This window comes from Ptychodera flava, chromosome 4 (assembly GCF_041260155.1).
Source record: "Ptychodera flava strain L36383 chromosome 4, AS_Pfla_20210202, whole genome shotgun sequence".
Lineage (NCBI taxonomy): Eukaryota > Metazoa > Hemichordata > Enteropneusta > Ptychoderidae > Ptychodera > Ptychodera flava.
Genome location: NC_091931.1, coordinates 9,248,469 through 9,267,056, shown reverse-complemented (window position 1 = coordinate 9,267,056; position 18,588 = coordinate 9,248,469). Strand labels below are relative to the sequence as shown.

The window sequence follows — 18,588 nt, the reverse complement described above, 5'->3', positions numbered from 1 at the left end:
TTACCGAAGTATCCCAATACCGTTTCCGGCCACAGAGGCTAAGGAGACTGCGTTCGCGGACGCAGGAACTTCTTGACACCCTGAACTAGAAAACCGATGTCACCCACGGGATGTCGGAGATACTTCGCCGGCAATGACCTGCTGATACTGAAGTGATATAGATCCGATCATCAAAAGATCATAAACCAAACGGTCCATTTCGGGGCGACCACATCCTCCAAAAAAAGATCATCCGTTTAATAATATTAAGATTCTACATCTTACCTCTGACACTCACAGAAAACTATACTCGGTGTTCACGCGTCCTATACACTGTACATGCACGCGTTCTCACAAATTTGAGTATTCATGTAACACATTTTGTTAGTGTTTAAACTGCAGCATGCAGCGCTGCGATATTGAAGTACCGGCGATTCCAAACGAACCTAATTGCAGGATTTTGGGACTCTAAATTTATTTAAACTTTTCGTCATTTTGTGTTTGAAAACATAATGGTCTAAACTACTGTAAATATGAAAAATACAATTATTATTTATGTCACAGAAGGGACTGTGTTTCCCTACAATCCACTTGACTGTAAACATTACAAACAGCTTGCAGTTCTGAAAGCTTAACACGACTGGTCTGACTTTTTGCTTACATTTCAATTTTCTCGCAAAATTATGACTGAATTGTATATGCGATTACCAATGATACAAAATGTAATGCACAGTTAAAAGTAACAGATAAGGAAAGTGAAAACATGGGACGGGCCTGCTCATAATTACCTCCCGCCGACATTTCTGCATAAACCTTTGTGCGGGGTCGTTCGATATCGTACACCTCTCCGATCTAGCTCGAGAACTTGCCTTAGGATGAGCCTTCAAAAGTTCCTGATCAGTATTGCGGTAATAAAAATGTGTTGGAATAGCATCCGGCTTCAGGCGTAATGACTTTTTTGTAATCCAATGAATGTTATGATTCTTGAGAAAACGACAAATGCCGAGTCTCCAAAGTGCATGAAACACAGCCGTGAGTATTGACCCGGCTGCCGATATTTTCTCCGGACTGCTTCAATTCATTTATTTCTGCGTCTCAGTTCTGTAGGGAAGCTAAAAAAGCTTGCTCCTGACCCTGTACCGTCATTGCAATTAAATTGAACACAATAGACCATCCTCTCTGTTTACATATGGCTAACAAAGAGCGCAACAACTATTTAGATATAAGAAAAGATAATACACTCTGCTAGACCGCGGCGGTGAATAGCAAGCACGCAACTTGTGTTTTACTAAAATGACGTCCCTAACCACAGAACTCGGAAGTAAGGACGATGGCGGGCATTTGTAGGCCCTGCTGACACCCAACTACATTTTCGAGGAATGCGATTAATTTTTCGCATCGCCGAAATTTTTTATCATAATGAGCATATGTGAGATAGAATAAACAAAATGCTATAGTTTTTGCACATTTTAAAATTTTCTTTTCATTTCACCTTTAATAAAAGAATAAGATTATATCATATACCACTCGTTGGACAGAGATATATTTATATCGTGAGATGTAATTAAAAGGGGTTTAACTTTACGAACTGTGTTCAGAATGTGCAGAAGATAGAACTCTTCATTGCCAAAAACCCAAATCAGATAAAGACATACTACGGGGAAATATTTACAGAGGACTGGTCAACAACATTGACTTCTTATTTTAACTGATACATTGACCATATTTTACTGTGACTTTGTTGATACTCCTGACAGTAATGAGAAATGCGACTACTTTTACTTTTAGAGACTCTAATAAAAAGCTTATAAGTGAAAAAAGAATAGTTATCAGCCTGTGCAAATTCAAATTCGTATCAAGTTTGTGAACGGCATGTTTCTATGTTCACATGGGCTCACACATACGGATTACATTTAGAGTAACGAGAATGAGGATGATGGCAAGTTACGATAGAGACGTTTGTATAACTAACGGTGGAAACATGGTATTTTCCTGACTTAGCTGACAATAATATTCCTTAGTTATTCCTATTTTACAGAAAGACAGAGAAAGATTAAACACGCTGTCCTTACCAGTGATCTCAACATATCCTGTATCCGAATACTCTACTCCTGATAGATCTTCAACGACACATCTATATTCCCCGGTATAGTTCTCAGTCAAAGGATTCACCTGAATATTACTATAACTAAAAGATCATACAAAAAATAATTTACAATGATTGTGGAAAACAATATCACATGAAATACGAGCACGCAATTCATTTACAATAAGACAGGTCTACATTACAGTTGTGAAATCGATCGATAAAACATACAATTTTGGACGATCATTTAGTCTGTCACGACTGTCTTCTCTCGTTGACCAAGTAAATCTTTCATGAAAGAATAAAAATATCACGTGTTTAAAGAAAAGATATAAGCCTGCACAAGCCTTTTTATAAATTATGATAACACTAAATTGAGTTAAGATTTACACTATTATAGCTAAGAAAAAGAACGTTGAGTATAAAAGTCATCATCAATGCCCAACTCCATGTTAAATCTAGCCATACACACTTTCATTTTGCACGGAAATAGACAAGCTCAGGCACAAATAAAGAAAGAAATCAGTTCAGGTACTTGTGTTTTTTATGCTTTCGACGTTCAAATATAAAAACCGACAGGCATGTGTACTACGTAGGATTATTTCATTGCGCGTACTCAAAAACAAATTGATTCGTGAAATGGCTCGGTAATTGTAATGGGCATAAAAGGTACTAATATTAAAATGCCCACACCACAGCTGCTGTGCTGCCCTATACGATCATATCATGACCAAGATCAAACGGCAAATGTATTAACAGTGATTATTTTCTTGCAGTAACTTTAAAAGATTAAAATTGGTGCAAAGGATGTAAAGCAATAGACATGAAAACTGTAATATAAGGGCCATCTGGCAGCCACATTTGATCGTATTACAAAACAAACTATTGAGTGCATGTAAACATAGAACTATGTCTTTATGTCAACTTTGAAAAAAAAATAGTCGAGGTATGTCTGTGTTAAAGATTTAGACATAAATTCTTAAATGAAATCACTACCTGTCAGCCTTATTAGATCATATCGCGATAGTAATAGATGGGCATAGAACAACATACGGTTATTTCCATATCTCAACTTTAATACAAACATGTGAAGGCACACGTCTTTGTTGTGGCTGTGGACAATGCAAGATAGCGGCCATGGCATACTGACTCATATTGTGAAACAAAATGGTGCACATATATAGCTCTTGACATGACAACATTGAAGCAGAACGCCCCCGACTACATTTAATCGTATTATATCGCAAAACACATCTGCATGCATATGTATGACATAGACTTACTACGTACTAGTACCAATATGAAAGAAATCTATTGAGGCATCTCCAAGAACAGCTTGTAGAGGGACTCAAGGACGGACATGACAAAACCTTTCACTTTCCGGGACTTCGACGCAAAACACTTCTCTTCATTTGATGTATTAAAACAAATGTACAATTATTGCAACCTAGTTCAACTGATCATTTTCCTTACTTACCTGTAGGCTTCTTGAATATGTTCTGATATGTAGGTATTATTGTCTTGCTTGCTGTCGTGCACCTACCATTTATATACCACGAAATATGTGATTGATTCCAAAGATAATTTTCAAATTCTATGTTATAGGCGTGACAAAAGAAGGATGCTGTATTGTCGTAATGTGTTGACATCGTTCGTGGTGCCATCTCTAAGTGTTTGTAAGCTGCATAAGCAATTGATTATATGACATTAATGATTACTCATTCATTACTAAATTGAATGTGAATTCTGGAATACTTTAAGAATTACAATTGCCTTTCTCCTCCACCCCTACTGTATATTCTAAATATTTTCATACATCACCATTTTTACTTCTATTCTTAATTTAAGTCTAATTTCAAAACAAAGTCATCATCATATCTCTAAATCCTTGCTCAAATCTCAAATATCTAAATTAGCAATTTTACACCCGAGAATCGCAAACAGGATTGGAACTAATTTTTGATAATCGGACCTTCATATTTTTCAAATTTCTTAAAAGTGTTAGGTGGTCTATAGCCGAATGTTCCGATATTACAAATTACTCATAAAAACAAGTGTATAACTTAAGAAGAAAATCAGATGAGCGTACATTTCCAGATTAAACCGACATTACTTCACCATCCAAGTATCCTAAACTAGTTCCAATCATGTTCGCATCGTTTTGTGCCTGTATTCTTAGCTTGTATATTTTTAAAAAAACAAATATTTGTAATTTTTACCAATTTACTAGCATCTGCTAGATGATGGGAATGCCACAACTTACTGCAGAATGCTGTCTATGAAGTTTTCCTTTATAGAGCGCACTTTCCATGCTAATTATAATATTGAATTATCTTCCAGGGCCAATTGGATGTCGCTGTTAAAACGTCGACAGCCAATTAAAGTTAGGAAACAAAAATATTTCTTGGCAACTCACGAATATCACAAGCAAGTCCCTTCCAACCTTTCCGACATTTACAGGCTCCATTAAATGTATGACAGATAGCTCCGTTCTGACAAATGCAATTGTACTGGCAAAAGCCTCCATATTTTCCTGCTGGACAACCTGCAAAAGACATCAGAAAAATATATTTAATGAAGATAAGTATGTTTTATATCCTCTTAGCTACATCGACCAGTCAATAATCCTTCCATACCGTCATACTTCACAGCACACACTTCATCTCGAACCTTCCTGGCATATATGCATTCATTTGTGCATTTAGGCCTATACCCAAAACAAGTACAGACATACAATTTTGTTTTTTATTTGATTCTTAGACGTTATCACCCAATATCGCCTGTTCCTGTGTCGTATCAGCATGAGTGTCATTTGTACTGCGTCTGACGCAGCACAAATGACACGAATGCTAATACGACACAAGGAACAGGCGATATTGGGTATTATATCATACCATATATTGATGGCGGAAATACAATGATCTGATTGGTCGAGACGCGAAAAGAACCGTTGTATATTGGCGTTATGCCACGGTTGGCACACGCGCGAGCTCTCAGCTTGAGCAAAAATCCGTTTTTGACGTTCCATGCCAGAATTTCAATATAGTGTTATGATATAATAGCAATAAATCACACCCAACGACGGTATACCATTCGATTTTGACCATTTCACTTCATATATGCACTCGCTATCGCTCGTGCATATATGTCGTGAACTGGTCAAAATCTCGTGGTATACCGTCGCTGGGTGTGCTTTATTGCTTAAATAACCGGTTTATCATATACCCATGCCCATAATTTTACTAATAAAACGAAAAACCTTAAACTTTGAGGCTTTACTTTATTACGCCTTGCGTATAAATATCAGAATGTTTAATTGAACATGCTTCATTCATAAAGTATACGACGAAGCTGTCAACATCACGCGCGACATCGCAAGTAGTCCATAATGATATCTCAATGAAATCCAAGAAGAAAGACATCGGGATACAAAAATCGTCATACAGAAGGAACTTTTTAAGGTGCAATATGCTATTACAATTGTAACCGATCAAAAACTGTCCTCAGCTTTAAATCTATCCTGATTTCGATCATCGCACGGTCGGCACGGAGCTCGCGCTGAGAGGGGACGCCATTTTGTTAGTTTACCCTGAGAGTTGCCATGTCAACAGTCTTCGCGCGTACGACATCGCTGTCACGCCACGCGCTCACTACCTGTTCGGGGGAGACCGTGCACAGTACCGGCGCCGTGCGAACGGCAGAATGTTTGCCAGAACTTGACCAAAAATACCATTGGAAAACATTTCAAGACTCAACATGTTATTTCCGTATTTTGCAACCAGAAATACCCGTGTTCCTCGAAGCCCCTAAAGTTTTTACGTCGCCGACATCGCTTCGCAGGCTGGAAGCGGCAGCCATTTTGTTGTTTACGTTGTTTACCAACAAACTGCTAATGTAGTTCAGGAAAACTCTAAAACTGATGACGTTCATCGTGCATATCTCGACGTTTACCATGAAATATCACGGCTGATATACGGTGAACGTCACTAGGATGTAGCAATATAGGCATAGGTATATGATGAAATACGTAAAGCACAAAATATCCAAATTCAGGAAAAAATCTACAGACTAAACACACAAGAACCATTGCGTTTGGATAACACAGGAAAGTTGTTCGCATATTCATGTTCTAAATGTGGCTTCATCGGAAGCAATTCAATAAATATAAGAAAGAGAACGCACTATTCTATAAGATCATAAAACTAAGCAAAGATCGTGACCTGTTTTAAAAAGATGAAATTGGAGGTTAAATACTGTTTTTTTATGCAACACACAATCGTTACTGATCTCTCTGTCAGCTACATTCTATCTAGTACACATAAATACACAAACGCTGAAGAATGCAATACACCATAAGAACAGGTAAAAGGTTAACTTCACCTAATGCCTTAGCTTGACCAGTCAGTGTTAACTCATTCCATGAGAGTTCAAGCATATTTTCTAAGGCTAAAGACACATATTCATAGGCTACTGTCAGAGCAAAAAACTTAAGCGATACTGTCTTCCCACGTTCCACTATCGTCTTTGCGATATTGGCTGGTACATCTACAGGATTCTAATAATAATAATAATAATAATAATAATAATAATAATAATTATAATAATAATAATAATAATAATGGTAATATAATAGTAATAATAATAATAATAATAATAATAATAATAATAATAATAATAATAATAATAATAATAACAAGGCAGTATTGCTGAAGGCAATGAGTACTTGGGCCGAGATAGAGTAATTTTGAGGACAATATATACTACTATTCAAATATGGTCTTGAATTTCCTCCTGTCAATTAGGCATTTGATTAACTGGTTATTAAATGAAGCAATGGCATGACAACGGCAAAATATGTCTAGCAACTTTTGTGGAGTTTGAGGCAGGGGTTCTTTATTTATAGTGAAATTGCTTAAACTCCTTAAATATTCAAATTACAGCAAATTTCTTTTGTTATCGATGGTAGATGTCTAATATTTAGATGGGCATATTTAGATTTCTACCCTATAGTTATCCCTATATACCAAAATCGGACATCCAGCTCTATTGGCTTGCTCAGAATTAGATATGCGAATAATTAATGAGGTACAATATGTGGTGTCATAAGGTGTCCCATCATACCAAATATGAAGGGTGTAGCACTTGTGGTTACTGAGTTGTGGACAAATATATATATTTGAGGTCAAAGGTCATTGAGGTCACGTGACATTTTGTCAAAATAATTGTATTGCTAAGTTATTCCTATATACCAAAAATTAGACCTCTAGCTCTATTGGCTCGCTCAAAATTAGATATGCGCATAATTAATGAGGTACAATATGTGGTGTCGTTAGGTGTCTTATCATACCAAATATGAAGGATGTAGCACTTGTGGTTACTGAGTTGTGGACAAATATATATATTTGAGGTCAAAGGTCATTGAGGTCACGTCATATTTTGTCATAATAATTGTATTGCTAAGTTATTCCTATATACCAAAAATCAGACCTCTAGCTCTATTGGCTCGCTCAAAATAAGATATGCGCATAATTAATGAGGTAAAATATATGGTGTCATAAGGTGTCCTATCATACCAAATATGAAGGGTGTAGCACTTGTGGTTACTGAGTTGTGGACAAATATGTATATTTGAGGTCAAAGGTCATTGAGGTCACGTGACGTTTTGTCAAACAAATTATATTGTTAACTTATCCCTATATACCAAAAATCAGACCTCTAGCTCTATTGGCTCGCTCAAAATTAGATATGCGCATAATTAATGAGGTACAATATATGGCGTCATAAGGTGTCCCATCATACCAAATATGAAAGGTTTAGCACTTGTGGTTACTGAGTTATGGACAATAATGTATATTTGAGGTCAAAGGTCACCAAGGTCACATGATATTTTGTCAAAATGTCTGAGATATCTGCGTGAACCGATGGACTCACTGATGGACTCACGGACGGATATGACCCAATCAATAAGCCCCCTGACTTTATCCGTGGGGACAAAAAACTGTGTCACTGCATCCTTTAGGCAATATGAATACGATGAGAAACTAAATTTTTATTTTTCTTGGCCTTATACATGAAAGTCTATGGAGAACTGCCTTATACATGGGAGTCTATGGAGGTGTAAACTAAAAAGTCCTCTAACACGGCCAAATTCGATCGCATTGTGAAACAAATCGACGTGCATCTGTATGGGGTTGGGTACTATTCTTGTGCAAAGTTTGAAAGAAATTGACCAGGGCATGTCTGAGATATCTGCGTGAACGGACGGACGGACGGACTGACATGACCAAACCTACAACTCCCCCAGGACTTCGTCCGTGGGCACTAAAAACAACGCAACAGTTATTACAGCTACACTGGCGGTAGGTTCATATCCAGAGCCCCGTACGGTCTGCCGCCGTCGCTTGAAAACGATCTCATATAAAACCTGGCCATATGGGCAACTGTGTATGAGCAGCTGGATGCTTGACTTCCCGGAGAATAGTCCAGTCAATCTACGCCAAAAAAGGGGTCAACCTAGGACTAATTGCAACAGAAATTATTTCTTCACCATGCATTTTAGAATGGTCCTAGAAATAACATACTAAAAGTATAATAAATCTAAGGGGTGCAACAGTGCCTAATTTGCATAAATGTAAAGGGGGCTTATGGGTATAAAATTGTCGCTGATAGATGGTTTCTGCTTAAAATATGTGGCTAAACATGATTTTGATACAGGTTTTTTGGCTTATTTGCCTCCTTTTTGGTCTGGGTAATGTTGTTGAAAATATTTTGTCATCATAGAAATATTCCTCATTTGCATAAATCCAATATGGCCGCCACAACACTTCACTTTTCTTAGTTTTTCTCGAATTAATAACTATTTTTAAGCTACTACTGACAGCAATAGAATAATTTTTTCACATTGTATTTTAGACAAGTCCTAGAATAACATACTAAAAGCCGAGTACAATCTAGAATTGTAAACAGTGCCTAATTTGCATAGATGTAAAAAGATTATGGGTACAAACTTAGTGCTGATAGAATGTTTCTTCTAAAAATAATTGGCTAAACATGATATGTTATGCAGGTTTTTGGCTTATTTGCCTTGTTTTTGGTTTAGGTAATGTTGATGGAAATATCTAGTCGTCATAGAAATATTCCTAATTTGCATAAATCCAATATGGCCGCCACAACCTTCACTTTTCTTTGTATTTTTCCCAATTAATAACTATTTTTAAGCTAAGTCTGACAGCAATAGAATTATTTATACACTGTGTATTTCAGAGAAGTCCTAAAATGACATACTAAAAGCCTCTTACAATCTAGAAATGTAAACAATGCCTAATTTGCATATATGTAAAAAGATTATGTTATTAACTAGGTGCTGATAGAATGTTCCTACTAAAAATATTCGGCTAAACATGATATATGCGGATTTTGGGCTTATTTGCCTTGTGTTTGATTCAGGCAAGGTTGATTAAAATATTTTGTCGTCATAAAAATATTCTTCATTTGCATAAATCCAATATGGCCACCACAACACTTTGCTTTTCTTTGTATGTCCCTAATTAAAAGCTACTTCTGACAGCAATAGAATTTAATTTTTCTTTGTGTATTTTAGAGAGGTCCTAGAATGACATACTAAAAGTCCAATACAATCTAAGAGGTATAACATTACCTAATATGTATAGATATAAACGGATAATGGGAGCAATACATTCACTGATAAAAGAAATATGCATATTGAATTGAGAAAAATGCGACATCATGTTCAAGTAATGTATGCATTTATCTTAATTTTTGTCCAGGCAATATTTTTGAATACATTTTATCGCCCGAGAAATATTCCTAATTTGCCTAAATCAAGTATAGCTGCCACTGCATTTCACTTAAAAATTATATTTAATCTACACAACAAGTAGTTTTTGTTTCCACTCTGTATTGAATGTGGAGAATGACAAACAAAATGACTATTAAGAGGGGAGACAGTGCATAATTTGAATAAATATAAAACTTAGAAAAGGGAACAAAATCGTTGCTGTTAATATATTTCTTAAAAATATATTCAGCAAATTGATATTTAATTCAAGCAATTTGATTATTTAATGTACTTTTTGTGTTTGTAGGCAATGCATAAAATCATTTAAGACTCCTCATTTTACATAACTGCAATGTGCCCCTCCTACCACTTTACTTTTCCCTGTTTTGACCTATAGTATAAATGACTATATATAATGTTAAAAAACAACGGAGATCATTAGAACTAAATTTTAGTAGGGTCATGGAAATTACATATCGCAAGTTTAAAGGCCTGTGTTGGCACCAGATTTTCTCATCAGAAACTTTTACCCACCAGATTACAATATCAATGGAAAACAAAAGGCTATTACACCTCAATCATTCTCTTACAGACTAGAACAAGGCGATCCCAGGGATCGCGAAAAGTGCATTTAATGAAGTTGTGCATAAGACAGCTAATTTACCCAAATGCTAAATGGGTCATAGATGCTATACAAACCTGGTGCTGATAATCTATTTACGAAAGTGATTTAAGAGATAAGCTGACATTGTAATGACTATGTAACATCATTTTTTTTTTTAGTTCAGGGAATGTTTTCAAATATATCTTACAGCGATAAAAAAATTATTATTTGCATTTGTCCAACAAGTCAACCATGTCACTTCCTTTTTCTAATTGGAATATGAATTATTTCTTCACCTTAAATACTTAAAGGTCCAAGAAAGGTATATTCAAAGTCTAATACAATCGACATTGTACAAAGGGATAATTTTAAAAGATTTTATAGGAAAACGCCTACACTGTATTAAATGTAAAATTGAAACTTGAAATGTTTTACAATATTGTAAAGAGAGATTGGAAGTTTTTTACTAACATTGCCAAATATATTTTACCTAATTTTTAGCGATTCCTCATGTGCATAAATCCTATATGATGATCATTAAAATAATTTTCTTTAATTTTTCAAATTGACGTCAACTTATTTTAATTAATTATGTTATCAGTAAAATGAGAAGTTACATTAAGAGACACTACTTGTTTAAGTTATTTAATACTTTAAATTCTTCCTATCGAAAGATGTCCATTTTATAACTTGAATGAACATTTTGCTCAGTACAAAGAAATTGACGTGTTTATTTATTTTCTGTGTATTTTAACTCATTGTAATGATTATATACAAATAGGGCCTACAGAATGAAAAGCCCTGTAAAAATAAACAATGATTTATTCGTATAGTTCATTTCAATTATCTAGAGAATTTGCATAATGTCAATAACATTGGCAACTTACTGGAAGATTTGGATTTTCTTAATGCATACCAAAATGCTTGGCCAAATAACCAACACTTTGTACTAAGCGAGGCTGAAGAAAATTTGTGTTTCAGCTCTATTTTCTTTTATTTTCACCCTTACCCCGTATTACTAATATAGATTAAGTGTTGGTAAAATGTAATTAAAGACCAGGTTGTGTGGTCACTGGTAAATCAGATATACTTTTGACTGTGTGCAACTTGCCTGTTCATGCCACATACAGAAATTTATGATAATAATGATAAATAAATTATAATGATTATGATGATGTAGAGGTACAATTGTGATACTATATTGCCAATTATCATGAAATATAGATAAGGAAACTGTTCCTTTATCAGCTGAAAGACATTACAATAATCAAAGGACACTGCATTTCTCAAAATTTGAAATTTCTTGAAGACAACAATTGAAAATTAATATAAAGTCATATAATGGACTGAAGAGAGAGATTTCCTGTTTAATCTTACCGTACACAGCCATAGCATTTAAGGAAAAACTGAAAAAAATCTGTTGATTGAATCATGATAATCTAAATCACTGGTAAATGCAAATCTAGATACTTTTCATAATGTTACATGGTCTAGCTGCTCTTTCAAATTTTCATGACCGTGGAACAAGAAAACCAAAATGTGAAGGGATTTGCATCACAGAAGCTGCCGTTAACGAGTTTATCAATTAGGATATCAAATTTGGACATCAAATTATCATAAAATTGATTATCCTGTATTTTGAACCTTATGGAAGTCTCACCTCAGATTTGCCAGACTCTCAATTCCTTAAGTGATCGATCTTATTGGTGATAATACAAAAGTCTAATAATCTGCAAATGGGAAGTCCATTACATAACAGCCCCATGAGTGATACTTGCACATCTAAGATCTGATATGATACGCAGTACAATTATATCATCCTATGCTTCACATCTTTTCATTGAGTTGCCCTTCCCCATACTTATGGGTTCTACCATGAACTGCAGCAGCATGAATAACCCCAGAAGAAAGCAAAATCTAGACTTTCTGTTGTCAACGAAAGGATTCTGGCTGTAAACAAATGAACCACCTAGAGGAAGATGTAAACAGAGAGGAAGAGGAAGAAATTTTGATATGATAATGACCATTATAATAATTGTCATCACCACTACCATCATGGTGATTCAAATGATGTTCGTATTTATACTAATGATAGTTTAATAATGAGAAAGATGATTCACAGGCACAACTGTTAAGTGTGGGGAACCATTTATTAGTAACTGAATATTTCCATCGTCATTGAAGATAGTGACCAAAAGCATAAAATATTCCTTCAAAAATTTTACTGCAATCGAACATGTTGAGGATAAAATGACTGAAAATGACAATTGATGTCAAATTATTGAACACGTCCAATGATTTTTTATGAATAACCTTATCGTCGTAAAAGAAAGAAGAATATCCAAAGAAAGAATTCTGATTCCCTTTATTTAAATAGTAATGCTCTGAAACTCTTCTCTTTATTCATTGCATTTCTGAATAACCAGAAAATGTCAATGGAAGCTATTGTAGTCTTATTGTATTCAGAAGACCGTTTGTGTCAATTATGCAAATTAGGCCTTTTGTATTAAAATAATTAGCATGCAAATTAGGTCAACCTCATTTGTTTTAGGTAATTCTTGCAAAACCTTAACAATTTCATTGAGAAAAAAAATTGTTTAAATATGAGCTTAAACATTCATTTTGTCTGAAATAGTGGAAAAACTGCGAATATATGCAAATTACTTAATTTGCATAATATTTATTGTTCAAGACATTTAGAAAATATCTTGTTGAGCCTTACTAAATTGTGTTGCAATGAAAATAGTCACTTGAATTCAGTTTACATGTCCAAAATGTGAGTATAGCGGTCATTTTAAAGGCGATATATAGCTAATTTGAATATATGCAAATTTAACCAATTTGCACCCCTTATATTTTCCTATACTTTTAATATGTCATTAGTGAGACCTTTCCAAAGGTCATGGTGAAGAATAATTTCTGTTGCAATTAGTCCTAGGTTAAACCTAGATTGACTGGACTAAGAAGGCGAGCTGTCACGTTCAAGCTCAGGATTATTTGTCGATCAAATTTCAGTAAATTTACCTTACCTAGATGAAATTTTGTCTATATGCTGAAATTTCGCCGAAGTTTGACAAAATTGCATCGATTTTTCAGGTTCATATCCGACATTTTTGAGTTTTGAGTGCAGACAGAAATAAGTTTTGAGGCAACATGGCTGCGACCCCATGTTGACCCCTAGCCCTGCGTACGATGCTATGTGCTACAGCTAACACACAGCATCGTACGCAGGGCTAGCGAGAGAGTTGCCGACATCGACGGTTATTTACGAGAAGTGAATAAAAGACTGTCATTTTTGGAAGCGATCGAGTAGCTGAGGTAGGCTGGGATACGACTTGGGCCCAAGAACACTGAATTTCGGCAGTAATTTGGCTTTTTACGTCAAGTCCCAAAATGGATTTGAAGTCACCGACCCTACGTACGCGTACGGGTCTTTGCAGGGCTGTGGTGAGCGGGGCGATTAGCTGTAGCGGAACACACAGCATCGTACGCAGAGCTAGTTGACCCCAAGTGAAAATGTGTTCGCGATCAAATCTTCCTATATTTTTTTCAGAATTTTCGACAAAATCATTGCTTCTTACATCTTTTGTAAAATATAAAATATTAAAATAAAAATGCGATGTGCCATGTCTCCAGATTTCTAAAATATCGTTCGTTGACCGTTCGACAGAATACTCATTTCGCAAACTTGTGACGCAGTTGAAATTCAATACTGACCGCCAAATAATCTTAATGAGACGAGATCATTCTAGACATCCTCCAAATTATCCAACCATTCGCGTTAGAGTTCAGCTCGCTTAGAGGATCATAACATTCTTCGGCCTTCGTTTAGATCGACCCTAATCTCTCCCATTTAGGAAATAAATACACAAGCTACCTTGACAAAACTTCGTGCACCATCCAGGACCAAACACACTACAAATCTGTCCTGACGTCATCATCTCCTTATATGGTAATCGGCATACCGTATTTTTTAGCAAAGGAAACACAGAATACGTCGGAGTATTCAGTTTCAAAACGTATTACATTGTGTGATGTTGTCAAAAAAAGGTAATGTTACTGCAGTGGTATAAATTACAAAACACAAAAGTTCAAATCAGTTTATTTTGGACTGGCTTTACCCAACATTTCATATTGTTTCTTATGCCAGATTTGACCACGTGCTTACTGGCGACCCCTTTACATGCAAATTTTGTGTCAAATGGTGTGTTCTCCTGGAAAAACAAACGTACGATTTCTATATGAAGGAGGCGAAATTTGCCCTCAAAACTCGAAACCACCCCTTTATGGGGTGTACCTAGCTATTTTGAACGAGCTTCTCGAATCTGCAGCTCTATTTCGAAATGATGGTCTGTTTTTCTTTGCTCAAGGATAAGTGTTCTCCAACGCTGTGGGCATTACTATTCTCAACTGGGGGTACAGTTTTCAGTCGTAATGTTTTTCATTGTGTCCGGGATATAAAACCTTTCCTTTTCACAATTTTACTTCGATTAAGACTAGTCCACATCTTGTCAGCGATTAAACATGTTTCAAGTTTAAATGTTAAATTCTGGTCTCGAGCCTCTTGTTCGACCAAACTGAAATTACCCCTCCCACTTTGGCTCGTCCAGTAGGTGTAGCAAGGGTCGTGCCATCGCCTAGGAAACGGAGGGTGCATTAATTGTTGCATTTCGATGCACATTTTGATTATATTCAGAAGATTTTGTGGCAAAAACTCAGATAGAGAAGCATTAATATTCACATCTCACTTATTCAAGACTGGCTGAGAGCAGCACTTCCATTCAGTTAACATCATTACGCCATTTATTATGCCAAGAAAGATGAAGCCAAGATATTTTGCCCTCCCTGGTCTCAGCCAGAAATGGTTATACCTTACAGAGTTTTTTCCCACGGAATGAAAACAAATGTACTTGGGCTGAGGCCCAAGTACAATAATAATAATAATAATAATAATAATAATAATATAAGTATTTAATATAAGTATTATATAGAATAATGACGCGAATTATCATATACCTATGCCCTGTATTGTGTCTGTACTGAGTTCAGTGACATGATTTATCATGTTGATTTGCATGTCAATAAAGTGATACGCCTTGTTGATTTCCATATGAAAGGAATGATCAGCGCGTCTTCCTTTTATTTACTTGAATATTTGCATATGAAAAAGTGATACGACCTGTTGATTTACATAACAAAGCCTGATACGGCCTGTTGATTTGCATACCGGACTACTTACATGGTGGCTCCCTAATCAAAACAAACCATGGTGCCCGTCTATGATCTTGACTTTGACTACGATATCATGTCCAATCTCCAAAAGTGGCAGGGTTTTGAAGCATAGGGAAATGTGGGGTAACTAAATAAAACACATGTGTCGATATCGGATTAGCCTGCTATTAGTGCTACCAATTTGAACAAATTAAAGAGCAGAGCATCACACCGTAGAAGCACTGACAGATCGATGACAGACCAGCTGTTCCTTCAGTGCATAAGCACAGACGCGCAGACGACAAGCAAAGTGCTATCGGACATGTCGGAGGACCGGCAAATTCAAAAGCACAACTTTCAAAAATATCATGTATTCATGGTAAATGCGTTCTGGAAAATAATACTTAACACAACACTTGCATGTACCGTACGGATTCGGTAGATATCCTACGTGTTTGATGACAGAGTTCAAGATTTCTCTGATCAACCGTAAAATAATTGTCAATGAGCCAGCTGATCGATTACGTCAGACGCTAGTATATCAATCCGCCTTAGCAAGATGACGCAAACAAATGTAGTCCATCAAGAAAAACCACAGTGAACATATCATATTTTAATATACGAGATTTATTCATTCAATAACGTGGGCATAGGTATATGATAAAGAGGTTATCGCTCGATATCACCTCTTGGTGGGGTCGTATTGCTGCGAGTGTGGTTGTGGGCCACATCACACGAGTCGAATAATGGGTTCAATTTCCGTGAAAATTTCACTATAAGGGTAAAATGGGTCGAAAAGACCAAATCTGATATCGATTTCACTGCCCATGTTTTCATGGTAACCATTTTAAGGGTTGAAAAATTCAGTTTTTCTAATATCCAATGAAAAGTTACTTGATTGATATGAAAATTATCAAGCGGGGGAGTTCGGGTCAGAGAACAAAAAAAAGACATATTTTAATGTTTTGAGTTGCCATGGTAACTATTCTGGGATTGAAAATGTTACTTTTTCCCTAATAATATTAAAGAACTATTGATTGATGTAAAAATTGACAATAAGGGTTTTTCTACTTAGCACACCAAAAAAAATCACACTAATTTTATGTGAGATGTTTCCATGGCAACCATTCAGTAGAAAAATTACCAGTTTTTCAAATATTCCATCTAAAATCAAGGAATCAACAGAATGTGTTATATCGAAGGGATATTTCGGGTTAGAAAGACAAAATATGATATCCTTTTTTACTGCCAGTGTTTCCATAGTAACCTATTTGCGTTTTAAAATTTCAATTTTTTTCCTAAGTCCATTAAAAGTAATCCCAGTTACTATGCAAATGCTCTCCTAAGTGTATTTATAACAGCATGAACTCCATGTTCATTTTTGTTTTATGTTGCCATAGTAACCATTTCGGTAACCACAGTTTTTTTATTTAAAACCATAGACCCTCGAGAGGGTCTATGTTAAAATATAATTCACTGTTTTTTATTTATTTTATGGATTTCTAAGTAACAACTTTTAACATTTGTTCTATAATAATAATAATAATAATTGTAATTTCTTTGCCTTCATTCTAGAAAGAATGATAAAGATAATGTATATTGGGGTCATTTTGGTCAAAATTATGTTTTCCGTTAATTTTAGTGTGTTAGAATTAATTTTACATAGACCAGAAATAATTTTTCAAGCATTTTTAATTGTGTTTCATGCAGTCATCCCAGATAAGTGTTATATAGTATATTCCTAATATACTATATAACATTTACAGTATATAGTATATTCCTTCCTGGGTTGGAAGCAGTGGCCGACTGGTTTTGTGTAAGGCCTAGCAGTCTAGGCAATGTTGCCGTGAGTGTGTGTGGGTTCGAATCCCGTTTGGGTTATAGTGTATTTATATTTCTTTAACCTGAGTGGACAGTATTGCTTGTAGATATTTTCTTGTCCCAGAGTCTGTCTGATAGCTCAGTAAAAAGCTTCGTGCTTTTCCGATTACTATATGTGTGTGTGTACTGTGTCTGTGTGTCGTCTGCTCCACGCACACCGTGTTGCTCGGTCACGCACAGAATTGCAACATCTAAGTTGGTTACTGTAACCAACTCTTTTAGGTTGGAAGCAGTGGCCGACTGGTTTTGTGTGAGGCCTAGAAGCCGGCGATGTTGCCGTAAGTTGTGTGGGGGTTTGAATCCCGTTTGGGTTATAGTGTAATTTATATTTATTATGCATTTATCGAATTAAGTTTATGCCTCCAAATTAATTTATGTCCTGAAATTAATTCCACTAGTATCCAAACCCAATCCTCCTTATCACCCAATGTACCATTATATTTATCACAAGCAGTAACAGAAGCGCACAGTTTTTTTGTTTAATTTAAAACATAATTCACTCCCTTACCGAAATGACAAAGTGAAAACTTGTTTCTAGCATGCCAGATTCATACACAGTGCATGATAGTTGGAAATCAATATGCACAAAAGGTGTTTACAAATAGCTGCTGAAGTGTTTATGCCCAAGGACACTTCTGTTGGTGCTGTTTATACATATATCAAACATGTTATTTTTTTGCATTCATGTTTGAAACAGGTAAGTCTGAGAGCGGATTCCAGGTCATGCACTGTTTACATGAGATTAATATGTTTAATATATGTGTATTTCTGACTTAGTTTTTTTTCCTGAAGGGCAGTTTTATAAAATACATCACATCTTATCTGTATAGTGACCAGCATACCAAATGTCGTAGCTATCAGACTCCTAAGTTTTGAGAAACTCATTTTTTGAAATTACAATATTGTAGATGTCATCATCGTTTGAAAGCATAACATTTTTATTATCCCTATGAATCTGTATACCAATATCAAAGCTATAAGGCAAGTAGTTTTGGCGAAAACAATAGTTTGACCAAAATTGACAAAAAT

At 35.5% G+C, this 18,588-nt stretch overlaps 2 protein-coding genes across 2 annotated transcripts in view; both read right to left on the bottom strand.

Moving 5' to 3' along the window:
• LOC139130842 (tyrosine-protein kinase Tec-like) overlaps positions 1 to 3,746 on the bottom strand; it is a 36,003-nt gene extending 32,257 nt beyond the window's left edge. Inside the window, exons 1-2 of the mRNA XM_070696639.1 lie at positions 3,543 to 3,746; positions 2,052 to 2,167 (exon numbers count right to left, since the gene is read on the bottom strand). The gene's annotated coding sequence lies outside the window, so the exon portion shown is untranslated. The remainder of the gene's footprint in view (positions 1 to 2,051; positions 2,168 to 3,542) is intronic.
• Positions 3,747 to 4,443: 697 nt separating this feature from the next.
• The window catches only part of LOC139130843 (uncharacterized), a 105,947-nt gene continuing 91,802 nt past the window's right edge, over positions 4,444 to 18,588 (bottom strand). The window contains exons 8-9 of the mRNA XM_070696640.1: positions 6,446 to 6,620; positions 4,444 to 4,610 (exon numbers count right to left, since the gene is read on the bottom strand). Coding sequence (XP_070552741.1) covers positions 4,450 to 4,610; positions 6,446 to 6,620 — 336 coding nt within the window. The 3' untranslated portion in view covers positions 4,444 to 4,449. The remainder of the gene's footprint in view (positions 4,611 to 6,445; positions 6,621 to 18,588) is intronic.